The sequence below is a fragment of the Chiloscyllium plagiosum genome, chromosome 1 (assembly GCF_004010195.1).
Source record: "Chiloscyllium plagiosum isolate BGI_BamShark_2017 chromosome 1, ASM401019v2, whole genome shotgun sequence".
In the NCBI taxonomy this organism is placed as follows: domain Eukaryota; kingdom Metazoa; phylum Chordata; class Chondrichthyes; order Orectolobiformes; family Hemiscylliidae; genus Chiloscyllium; species Chiloscyllium plagiosum.
In genome coordinates, this window is record NC_057710.1 from 9281252 (window position 1) to 9292295 (window position 11044).

The 11044-nt window shown below is 46.3% G+C and overlaps 1 protein-coding gene across 1 annotated transcript in view; it reads left to right on the forward strand.

Moving 5' to 3' along the window:
- LOC122551799 (RING finger protein 145-like) overlaps nt 1-4525 on the forward strand; it is a 42086-nt gene extending 37561 nt beyond the window's left edge. The window contains exons 9-11 of the mRNA XM_043694308.1: nt 59-141; nt 304-577; nt 3681-4525. Coding sequence (XP_043550243.1) covers nt 59-141; nt 304-577; nt 3681-4376 — 1053 coding nt within the window. The 3' untranslated portion in view covers nt 4377-4525. The remainder of the gene's footprint in view (nt 1-58; nt 142-303; nt 578-3680) is intronic.
- The last annotated feature ends 6519 nt before the right edge of the window (nt 4526-11044 follow it).

An 11044-nucleotide genomic window follows, 5' to 3' on the forward strand; every position in this document is an offset into this window, starting at 1 on the left:
GCGTTTGCCCCCTCACTGGTGGATTATGCCATATTATGACTGGAACTCCTTCCTCCAGGTTACTGGGACTATATTCATCTACGGGCTGTTTGTGACTGAGGACCTGAGGGGGGAACCCATCGAGAACCTGGAGGACGTCATCTACTACGTCAACCCCTCTCCGCGTTTGCCCCCTCACTGGTGGATTATGCCATATTATGACTGGAACTCCTTCCTCCAGGTTACTGGGACTATATTCATCTACGGGCTGTTTGTGACTGAGGACCTGAGGGGGGAGCCCATCGAGAACCTGGAGGACGTCATCTACTACGTCAACAGCTCGTGCCGGGTCCTAGAGTTCCTTGTGGCAGTGTGCGTCGTGGCCTACGGCGTGATGGAGTCCATCTTCGGGGAATGGAGCTGGATGGGCGCCTCGGTCATTGTCGTGCACTCTTACTTCAACGTCTGGCTGCGCGCCCGCGCTGGCTGGAACAGCTTTGTCCTCCGCAGAGAGGCCGCCCGGAAGATCAGCTCTCTGCCCCGCGCCTCCCAACAACAGCTTGCTGACTACGCTGATGTGTGTGCCATCTGCTACCAGGTAGGTCTCTGCACCTCCAATGGGCTGGGGAGTGGGGTTTCGGGAAGACGATGCAAATGGTAGGATAGTGAGGGCACATAGGATGTTGAGGAACCCAATACACAGGATTACTTGCCGTTGGGTGGTTAGCACTGTTGCTTCATGGTGCCAAGGACCCGGGTTTGATTTCACCCTCTGGCAACTGTCTGTGTGGGGTTTGAACATTCTCCCCATGTCTGGGTGGGTTTTCTCCCATAGTCCAAAGATGTGCAGGTTAAGGAGATTGGTCATGCTAAGTTACTCAGTGTCCAGGCCTGTGCAGACTCAGTGGATTAGCCATGAGAAATCCAGGCTTACAGGGATGGAGTAAAGGGGTGGGTCTGGGTGCCCTTTGGAGTATTGGTGTGGACTCGTTGGGTCGAATGGCATGCTCCCACACTGTAAGGATTCTGTGATTTATGTCGCTTCATGTGCCAAAACAATCCACAGCCAGTTAACTTGCTTTTTTTTTTAAAAAAAGGGCAATGTAAACAACATGTGGGGGGCGGGGCGCGATGGCTTGGACTGTTAATCCAGAGACCCAATGAGGACCTGGATTCGAAACCTGTCACAGCAGATGGTGGAATTTAAATTCAGTAAAAATCTGGAATTAAGAGTCTAGTGATGACCAGGAAACCATTGTTGTTTGTTGGAAAACCCATCTGATTCATTATTGTCTTTTTAGGGAAAGAAACTGCCATCTTTACCTGGTCTGGCCTACATGCGGCTCCAGACCTACAGCAATGTGGCTGACTCTTAGCTGTCCTTTACCCATGTCCTGTTGACAAGCATGAAAGAAAATGCTTCCTGGTTCGACAGGGTGGCTCAGTGGTTAGCACTGCTGCCTTACAGTGCCAGCGACCCAGGTTTGATTCCAGCCTCGGGCAACTGTTTGTGTGGAGTTTGCTCATTCTCCCTGTGTCTGCGTGGGTTTCCTCCCACAGTACAAAGATTTGCAGGTTAGGCGAATTTGTCATGCTAAATTGCCCATTGTTTAAAGGTAATTATAGGATAATCGGGTAGGGGGTGGGTGGGTTATTCTTCAGAGGGCCGGTGTGGACTTGTTGGGTAGAAGAGCTTGTTTCCACATTGCAGGGATTCTCTGGTTATATAACTAGGTCCCACATGCAAGTTGATCGTGTTTGGAAAGCCTTTTTGTTTTAGCGATGTTGGTTGGGACGAATGTTGGGGTGGAAGAAACTCAATCTTACATCAGAACTCAAAACAAAGTTGTGGAGGAACTAAGCAGGTCAGTCAGCACCATGGAGAGAAACAGAGTTCATGTTTCCAGCCCAGTGATCCTTTAGCAGTTCTGGAGACTGAGGTGGGGAAACGATGGGTGTAATGCTAAGAAAAGGCGGGAGAAGCAAGTGGAATGGAAAGGAAGGGTTAGCGACTGAGGGAGATTGGAGATCACAGGCATCACAGAACAACTGAGGTGAGGTCATCTTCACTTTCTCTACAGTCCACTTCAAACCCAAATATACCATCTTCATACGTAACCTTTCCAGCTGATTCCGAGGATGTTCAGGACTGATGTATAAAGAGAGACTGGATTGGTTAGGACTATATTCTCTGGATTTTTAAAGAACAAGGGGCAATCTCATTGAAACCTATATGATTCTAACAGGACTAGACGGGTTAGGCGCACAAAATATGTTCCCAGTGGTGGGGGGGCCCCAGAACCAGGGGTCACGGTCTAAAGGTAAAGAATAGCCATTTTAAGACTGAGATCAGGAGAAATGTCTTCACCCAGAGAGTGGGGATCCCGTGGAATCTTCCACAGTGGAGAATGGTTGAGGCCAAAATGTTGAAGGTTTTCAATAAGGAGTTAGGCATAGTTCTTAGGGATTTTTGAGAAGATTTATAGCTCAGTTTGATGAAAAGTCTGTAAGTTATTTCGCTGAGCTTGAAGGTTTGTTTTCAGACATCTCGTTACCATGATTAGTGGTAACATCATCAGTGAGAGTCTCTGGAAATGACATCACCTACCTTAAGAAACCAAGACCGATAAATAGAGAGATGGGACATACCACCAGCGCTTCACCAGATGATGTTACCTAGTATGGTGACGAAATGTCTGAAAACAAACCTTCAAGCTCAGTGAGCTAACTTACATACTTATATTTCTTACGGCTAAAGGTATCAAAGGATATGGGGAGCAAGTGTGAGAGACGTTTTGCATGATCAGCCATGAAGGCCACTCCTGTTCCTGTTTCCTACGTTCCTGTGTTCTCAATCTCAGCATCACAGTGAAGGTGCGCCTTGAGTTCTTTGTTTTCTTGGGGATTGGGAGTCACACGTGGGGCTGTCCCTAATTGCACTTGAGAAGGTGGTGATGAGCTGTAGGTTGACCCACATTCCTGTTGGGCAAAGTTGGGGGGATTCCAGGGAGTTTGACCCAGTGACACTGAAGAAATGGCGATATATTTCCAAGTCAGATGGGGAGTGGCTCCGAGGGGAACCTGCAGCTGGTTGTGTTCCCATGCAACTACTGCCTTCGCCCTTCTTGACAGTAGAGTTTGCAAGTTTTGAAATAATTAATATATTACGCCAAGTAACTTTCAAAATGATTTGGTTACCTTGTCCAACAACCTGGTACCAGTCTAATGTAAGCAAATGCCCTGAACAAGTTTAAATGCTACTCTATATCATTGCTGATGAGATGGTTGAAAGTACATTCCATCGAGATAATAGTTATAAATCTAACTTAAAAAAAAATTTGAAATTCTAACAGTGGTTATCTGTAGCTTATACAGTAATACTGTGTGTGTAATCTTCCAGTTAATAGGAACCACATTTTTGTTCCATCGCCCATGCTTTGAGTAGCAAAAGATTATGAGACAAATATTTCTGTTTGGAAACATTCCCTAGTTTGCATACCAGTGAGTACAGGATTTGTTATGATCTTATGGTGCTGTCGAAGGATCTTCAGTGAGTTGCTAAAGTGCATCTCGTAGATGGTACACACTGTTGCTACTGAGCATTGGTGGTGCAGGGTGTGGAGGCTAACGTATTTGTGGCGGTTATTGTTGGATGTTGATTGCTGTTTGTCTCATTTCCATCATTTTTTTTCCCCGCTCAGGGCATGAGGGCTGCTGTTGTAACAGTTTGCGGACATTATTACCATTCATCGTGTCTCCGGCGCTGGCTGTATGTCCAAAAAACATGTCCCATGTGCCATCAATTCATAAAGCCATCGCCCCCTCCATCTGAACCTCCTCAGCAGACCGAGGAGGAGGGACAGATTCATGATCAACAACCAGTCCTTCAGGGAGACAATGAAGCCACTGGGACAGCAGTGCCTTTGGGAGGTGATGAGGAACAAACCGAGACCTCAGACTTTGGGCCTAGCTCCAGCGGAGATGGCGAACTGCAGTGTGAAGGTCAGGGAAAGGTCACAAGCCAGGTCGAAGATGAGGATTCTTACCAGAGGGCAGAACCTGAAAAGTCCCAGACTCCAAAGGGAGGCTGGCATCTTGGAATTCCAGAATTGGAAGAAAACAACTCCGCGGACGGAATGGACTTGGTTGAAATAGAGAGAGAAAATGAAAAGGAGAGCCCGGTCTGTGGGAAAGCTCCTTCCAAGGAACTAAGCCTCCTGCCTAGCGCAGGCGGAGAGAGTGAACAGGACACTCTGTGCAATGAGTCAGCAAATCGAGATGTTAAACCTCTTCCAGACAAAGCAGGGGCGCCAGCAAACAGCAGGGATTCTTCACCAATCTCCACAAGGAACCAACCCTCAGGAATAGAACTGACTTTGCCTGATGAAGAAAGTTGACCTTGTTACGACTTGGCAAGACAGGAGAGAATGATAGGATATAAACTATGTTCCTGTTAAAACAGAATTGGTTTGTGTTGCCATTCAGCTTGTCCACTCAACATGTGTGTACATATATGCATATATATCTATAAAAAATTGAACTCTGACCTTTGACTGTCCTTCGGTGGCAGCTATCTTGGAAATCCCCATTTTTCAGAGAAGTCAGGAAAGGGTCAAAGTTGATCGAACCTGGCCTCATTCAAGTGAACACAATGAGAAGTGTTTCACCCAGGTTACTGTTGGTTGAAGGCTTACTGGTAGTCCAAGCTACCAAGGAGTGACCCAGCAAAAGTAGGTGTCTCCACTACTAACCCTGTGCTCTTGGTTTGATTTTATTTGTTTGTGCAGTTGGGGATCATTGGTAGGGCAGGCATTCATTGCCCCATCCCTAACAGTCTTTGGTAAGATGGTGGTGAGTGGCCATCTTGAGTAGCTGCAGTCCTTGGGCATTTGAGCACACTCAGTGCTGTTAGGAAGCAAACCCAGGGTTTTGACACAGCGACAGTGAATGAACAATGATATTTATCCCAATGTATACCATCTACACGATATATTGCAGAAATTCACCAAAATTCCAGGTGCCTTTTCAAGGTTGCAATTGTACCAGCCTCCACCACTTCTTCTGGCAGCTCATTCCATGTACACACCACCCTCTGGGTGAAGAAGTTACCCCTTAGGTACCTTTTAAATCTTTCCCCTCTCACCTTAAACCTGTGCCCCCTAGCTTTGGACTCTCCAACCCCAGGGAAAAGATCTTACCTATTTACTCTGTCCCCATATTCCTTGTGATTTTATAAACCTCTATAAGGTCAACCCTCAGCCTTCAATGCTCCAGGGAAAATAACCTCACCCTATTCAACCTCTCCCTACAACTCAAATCCTCCAGCCCTGGCAACATCCTTGTTAATCTTTTCTAAACCCTTTCAATTTTCACAAAATCCTTCCTATAGGAAGGAGACCAGAATTGCATGCAGTACTCCAAAAGTGGCCTAACCAATGTCCTGTGCAACCGCAACTCTCTTTCCCTGTCGTAACCCTCGATTCCCTGACTGACTGACCGACAGAGCTGTGATAGACAGAATTTTAATGATGTTAAGTAAAGGCTAGCTCTAGAAAGTAGATACCCTGGCCCAACCAGGAGCTGTATTTGTAAAGAATAGGAGTAGTGGTTATGAACTGGAGTTGTTGCGCTATCTTGAATGTGTCAGGATGTAAAGTCCCTCACTGAGTAACGAGGCACTAACCTTCAATTTTCCTTGAGCTTCTTTGAGTGGGAGTGGGAAGTGAAAGGTGGGCAAGGGTGGAGCTAGTGCTATCTGCAGCCAGGTTTGCCCCCTCTTCCCGATACTCTCCAACTTCACTTGATTTCCATCCACCTCCACCCTTTCACAAACTCTCCCCGACAATGCTGAAAACCCTCCGACAGAGGAAGGGGAAGAGGCCTGCGCTGCTGGGCATTTAGATGGCTGCCAATCTGTGTTTTGAGTCCATCTTGGATGCCGTAACCCTTTACCTCTCCACCTATTGGAAAAACCTGCCTATCCTCAACTTTGATATCTTCAATTGACCCCACCCAGAGCCCCGGATGAGCTTTGGGGGGAAATGGAGGGGGTGAATTATCCAGGGGTGTCCTCAGGAACAGTGTAAGAAAAAGTTTAATGGTGCTGTGAATAACTCGGGGGAGAAGGGTTGTAGCTGCAAGGATGCTTTCTTCAATTTGATTTTGTTTATTTACATGCATATCCAAATGAGGAAAGAGGTTATTTGACAGACTGACAATCATCTAGTGGATAATGGTTGCATGCTCGGACTAATAATTAGGGAGGGGAAGGCGGTAGTTGACAGATCAGGTGACTAACGGCAGGATGGGTGAGGTGGTTGGAGGTCATGTGACGAAATCTCCTTGGAGATGCCCAACCAGAGTTGACAGCCCTACTGCCTGACCCTACCAACCCAGTTAGTTATGTCCATTTGTTGCTCTGGCCAGATTGTCTCAAAGGAAGAGTTGGATTGTGTTGGGTCAAGGGGATGGGGGAACATTGTGCATTGCCCCTCCTGCTGACCCCATCATTATTCTCCTGCTCCGGCCTCCAAACTACCACGAGGAGAAGCATCATAGTCAAGGAAAGTTCTGGAATTATTACCATTTGTCATCCAGGTCCAGAAGGTCTTGGTGAGGTTGTGATCATTGATGTTTGAGATGCAGCAATTCAGTCATCATTTAGCTAAAGGACACCACATTGTGCCTTTGTCCTGTCTCCTCCTCCTTCTCTGCCTTGTATTCTATAACTTTAAATGAAGGTTTGATCTGTGTGAGCCTTTGGCAATTTGAATTGAACTGAAAGTTTTATCTCAGTTCGAGTTGTGGCTGTGATTCATTCCTCCTGTTTCCAGTTTTGCATTCCAGCAGATCCTGCGCTGGGTCAGACGCAAACTCCATCAGAGTATCCTGGAGTTACCCTGCGAGGGCATTTCGTGTAACTCTGGCTATTTTCCCGATGACTGTTGGACAGGGCTTCTCAAAGTGGAGGGGTGGGGTGTGCAGGACCCCAAGTGGGGCAATGGACACCATCGAACTCTGGCTAACTATTTTCCTTCATTTGTTCATGGGAGTGTGGACATCGCCAGCTTGGGCCAGCATTTGTTGTCCAGAAGGGGTCAACCACAGTGCTGTGGGTCTGGAGTCACATATAGGCCGGACCAGGTAAAGATGGCAGATTTCCTTCCCTAAATAAAATTGGTGAATAAGGTTGGGCTTTATGACGATTGGCTACGGTTGACATTGGAGCAGTCTGTAGTTTGGTTCCAGAATTTTATTAAATTCAAATGTCACCATCTACCTTCGTTGGGACTCGAGCTAGTCCATGGGTATTACCTCCAAGCCCCCACCTCCCCACCGTGACTCCAAACTGCTGCACTCCTACTTGTGCAGACAGCTCCCCTGCCCCCAACCACCCAACCTTGGGCTCCCCACTCACATCTCTGAGTGGTAGTGACAACTTTGAAGCCTTGAAATGGGATAGTGACAGCGTTTGAGAAGTGTTGATGTAGCAGGTTCCAGGGGTATAAGCTGACCGAATTGTTAAATTGTTGAAAATTATCAATGTCATAGATAAATAATTTTCTCAATAAGGAATTGAGAACAAAGATTATTAATTTAAAACTATTGCTGAGCTGTTCAGGAGAGGGGGACTGTTGTCTAAAATGTTTTAAATTCATTCACGGGATGTGGGTGACTCTGGTTGGCTCAACATATTGCCCATCGGGCAGTTAAGAATCAACTACGTTCCTGTGGGTCTGGAGTCACGTGTAAGTCACACCAGGTAAGGATGGCAACTTTCTTCTCTGAAGGATGTTAGTGACCCAGATGGCAGGATTTGGACCCAGGTCCCCAGAACATTTCATTGGTTCAGTGATCATACCATTAGGCTATTGCCTCCCCTTAAAGTGGAGAGGAATGAATGCGTGTTCTGGCCAGTGCCAGAAAATTGAATTGTCTAGCCATTGCAGTCTGACAAAAAGCAATGAGAACTCGTATGAAAATTGCAACACTGAAACTCCGAAGTAGAGCACTGGGATACCAAATGCTGGGAGAGTCAGCCTCTGTATTTTTTGTACCAGACTGTCCATTAACCTATTACCAGCATCAACCAAATGGAGAACTGGCCATTATCACAAAGGAAGTTAGTTTCAATGACGGACTAAATGAGACTAGAGATATGCAGGACATCAGAATCAGAGGAATACAGGTATCTCGGAGCGCTATGGGACAGGAGGTCATTGCTGAAATGGAGAATGAGCAGGACAGTGGAAGGGAATACACGGGGTTGGAGAATGTTAAAGTTTAAAAGAGGAGGAGTTGGGACAGAAGGCTGAGAGGAGATCTGATTGAGGTATTCAAAATCACGAGTGAGCTGGATGGGGTGAACTTTTTCTCACCCAAAAAAGAGACAAGGGGAGAGGGCATGGCTTTAACATAATTTGCAAACAAAGTAAGGTGTGGGTGTAGGTTTGCTCGCTGAGCTAGAAGGTTCATTTCCAGACGTTTTGTCACCCTACTAGATAACTTCTTCAGTGAACCTCCGGGCAAAGCACTGCTGATGTTTGCTGCTTTCTATTTATGTGTTTGGCTTTCTTTGGGTTGGTGATGTCATTTCCTGTAGTGATGTCATTTCCTGTTCCTTTTCTCAGGGGGTTGTAGATGGGGTCTAACTCAATGTGTTTGTTGATAGAGTTCTGGTTGGAATAGCTATACACACCTTAACGTATATTCAAAAAGAACGGATACCCAATGAACACAACCTCAACCTGAGCTACAAATCTTCTCAAAACTCACTAAAGTAAGGTGTTGTGAGACAAAAAAACTTTTCTGTTGGTAAGTAGTTAGTGTACAGAATGAGCCATGCAGAAATGTAGGGAAGACAGGTTCAACTGAGGCATTCAAGAGGGGCACTGGATGATTATTTGGATAGCAATGATGTTTGGGTATGTAGAGGTCGGTACAGGATAATCGAGCCAGTGCAGGCATGATGGAGCGAATGGCCTCTTTCTGCACTGTAATAATTCTGTGATTCTGTGAAAGATTGCAGTGTTTCTTGATCAAGAATGTACTTAAGATCAATAAGGGAACCCATGACAATGACATCTGCCAAAGAACTGAAACTTGCTGCATGGTCTACTGGGGAAGAAAGTCATGGTCTGCAATGGAAACCATGTACAGCAGACACCAGAAATGGCTCGACAAATATCACTCCCATTGATGACGATGCAAAATCCTGCAAAGGCACTGGCTTGAGAGATTCTCCAATGTCAGAGACCTCTCCCTGACCAATGTTCCTAAGGCACTTATTACAATCAGACAGCAGTGTTGGGTAGACATCGTTGACCATGTGCCTGACACAAGGCCCACACAACAGGCTGTCTACTCTGAGCTATGTTATGACAAGCGGTTACCAAGAGGGCAGAGGAAGTGCCTCAAGGACATCCTCAAAATTTCCCTGGAAACATGCAACATCCCCAGCAACTGGCGGGAATCACTGCTCCGACTGGAAGGGGGTGAACCACTTTGAGCGGCTCAGACAGCCTGGATGGAGGCCAAGTGCAAACAGCGGAAGGAGCATGTGATAGCCCTGGAATCCCACCCACCCACTTCAGCAAGCAGCCCTCCAATCTGCCTGTAGCAGGGTTTGTGGGACTCGACACCTTAGGATCCATAACTCCAGGGTGGAGGAAGGTCATCCTCAATCCTGGGGGTCTGCATGGGAAAACGATGACGGCTTGGTGCGAGATTTGGATGGTTTTGAGTTTAGAGAGGGTGGAAGATGGAGGTCCGGTCAAGAGTGTGTTGATCCTTGGATTATGGAGACTACCACAGGTTTAGAAAACTGTCAGTGACAGGCCTATTCAAAAGAGAGGGAGGCAAAGATTGGCATCACATCTATTATTGAAAATATTTTGGAATCAATTATTAAGGAAGTAATAACAGCATATATGGAAAATCATAATCTAGCCAAAGAGTCAGCATGGTTTGATGAAAAGAAACTTGTACCTGACAAAAGATTAAGTCATAAGGTAAGAGCCCACCGTGTTGGAGGTGGGTTATTGGCATGGATAGAGAATTGGTGCATGGGCAAGATTCTGGGTAATCCAAGATGGAGGAACGGGAAAAATTTCTGGCTGTAAGAGCTGCTGATTTTTTGAGGTATTTTAGGTGCTGGAGGTGATTTCTCGTATTCCAGGAACAGCAGTTACTGTTTCATATGCTGTTGCATTGTTTTGGAACTTTTGAAAAAAAAGTCTAAACAGCAGCAGTTTTAAAAGGGGAGAAGAAGAGACAAAGGAAGCACATGGTGAGGTCAGTGCAGGAGAGAGAGAGAGAGAACCTGCACTGTTACCGCCTTTGCTGTTTGAATTCGTGTATCACTGGACATTGTGCATCTGGGAAAATTATCAAACAGTGAAATTCACAACTAATCTTGGAGGATGGAATGAGTTGCCAGAGGAAGTGGTGGAGGCTGGTACAATTGCAACATTTAAGAGGCATTTGGATGGGGAGATGAATAGGAAGGGTTTGGGGGGATATGGGCCGGGTGCTGGCAGGTGGGACTAGATTGGGTTGGGATATCTGTTCGGCATGGACGGGTTGGACCGAAGGGTCTGTACATCTCTATGACTCTATGAGCAACAGGGGTGGTTTTCTTCAGGTTGCCATCCTGTGACCATTTGGTTTCTACAGGGATCAGCCCTCTAGCCACAACGGTTTACAATATATATTGTATTACGAGAACGAGGGTAGGTCCGATCAAGGACAGTAGTGGGAGACTGTGTATTGAGTCGGAAGAGATAGGAGAGGTCTTGAATGAGTACTTTTCTTCAGTATTTACGAATGAGAGGGACCGTATTGTTGAAGAGGAGAGTGTGAAACGGACTGGTAAGCTAGAGGCGATACTTGTTAGGAAGGAAGATGTGTTGAACATTTTGAACAACTTGAGGATAGACAAGTCCCCCGGGCCTGACGGGATATATCCTAGGATTATGTGGGAAACAAGAGAGGAAATTGCAGTACCGTTGACAATGATCTTTCAATCTTCACTGTCAACGGGGGTGGTACCAGAGGACTGGAGAGT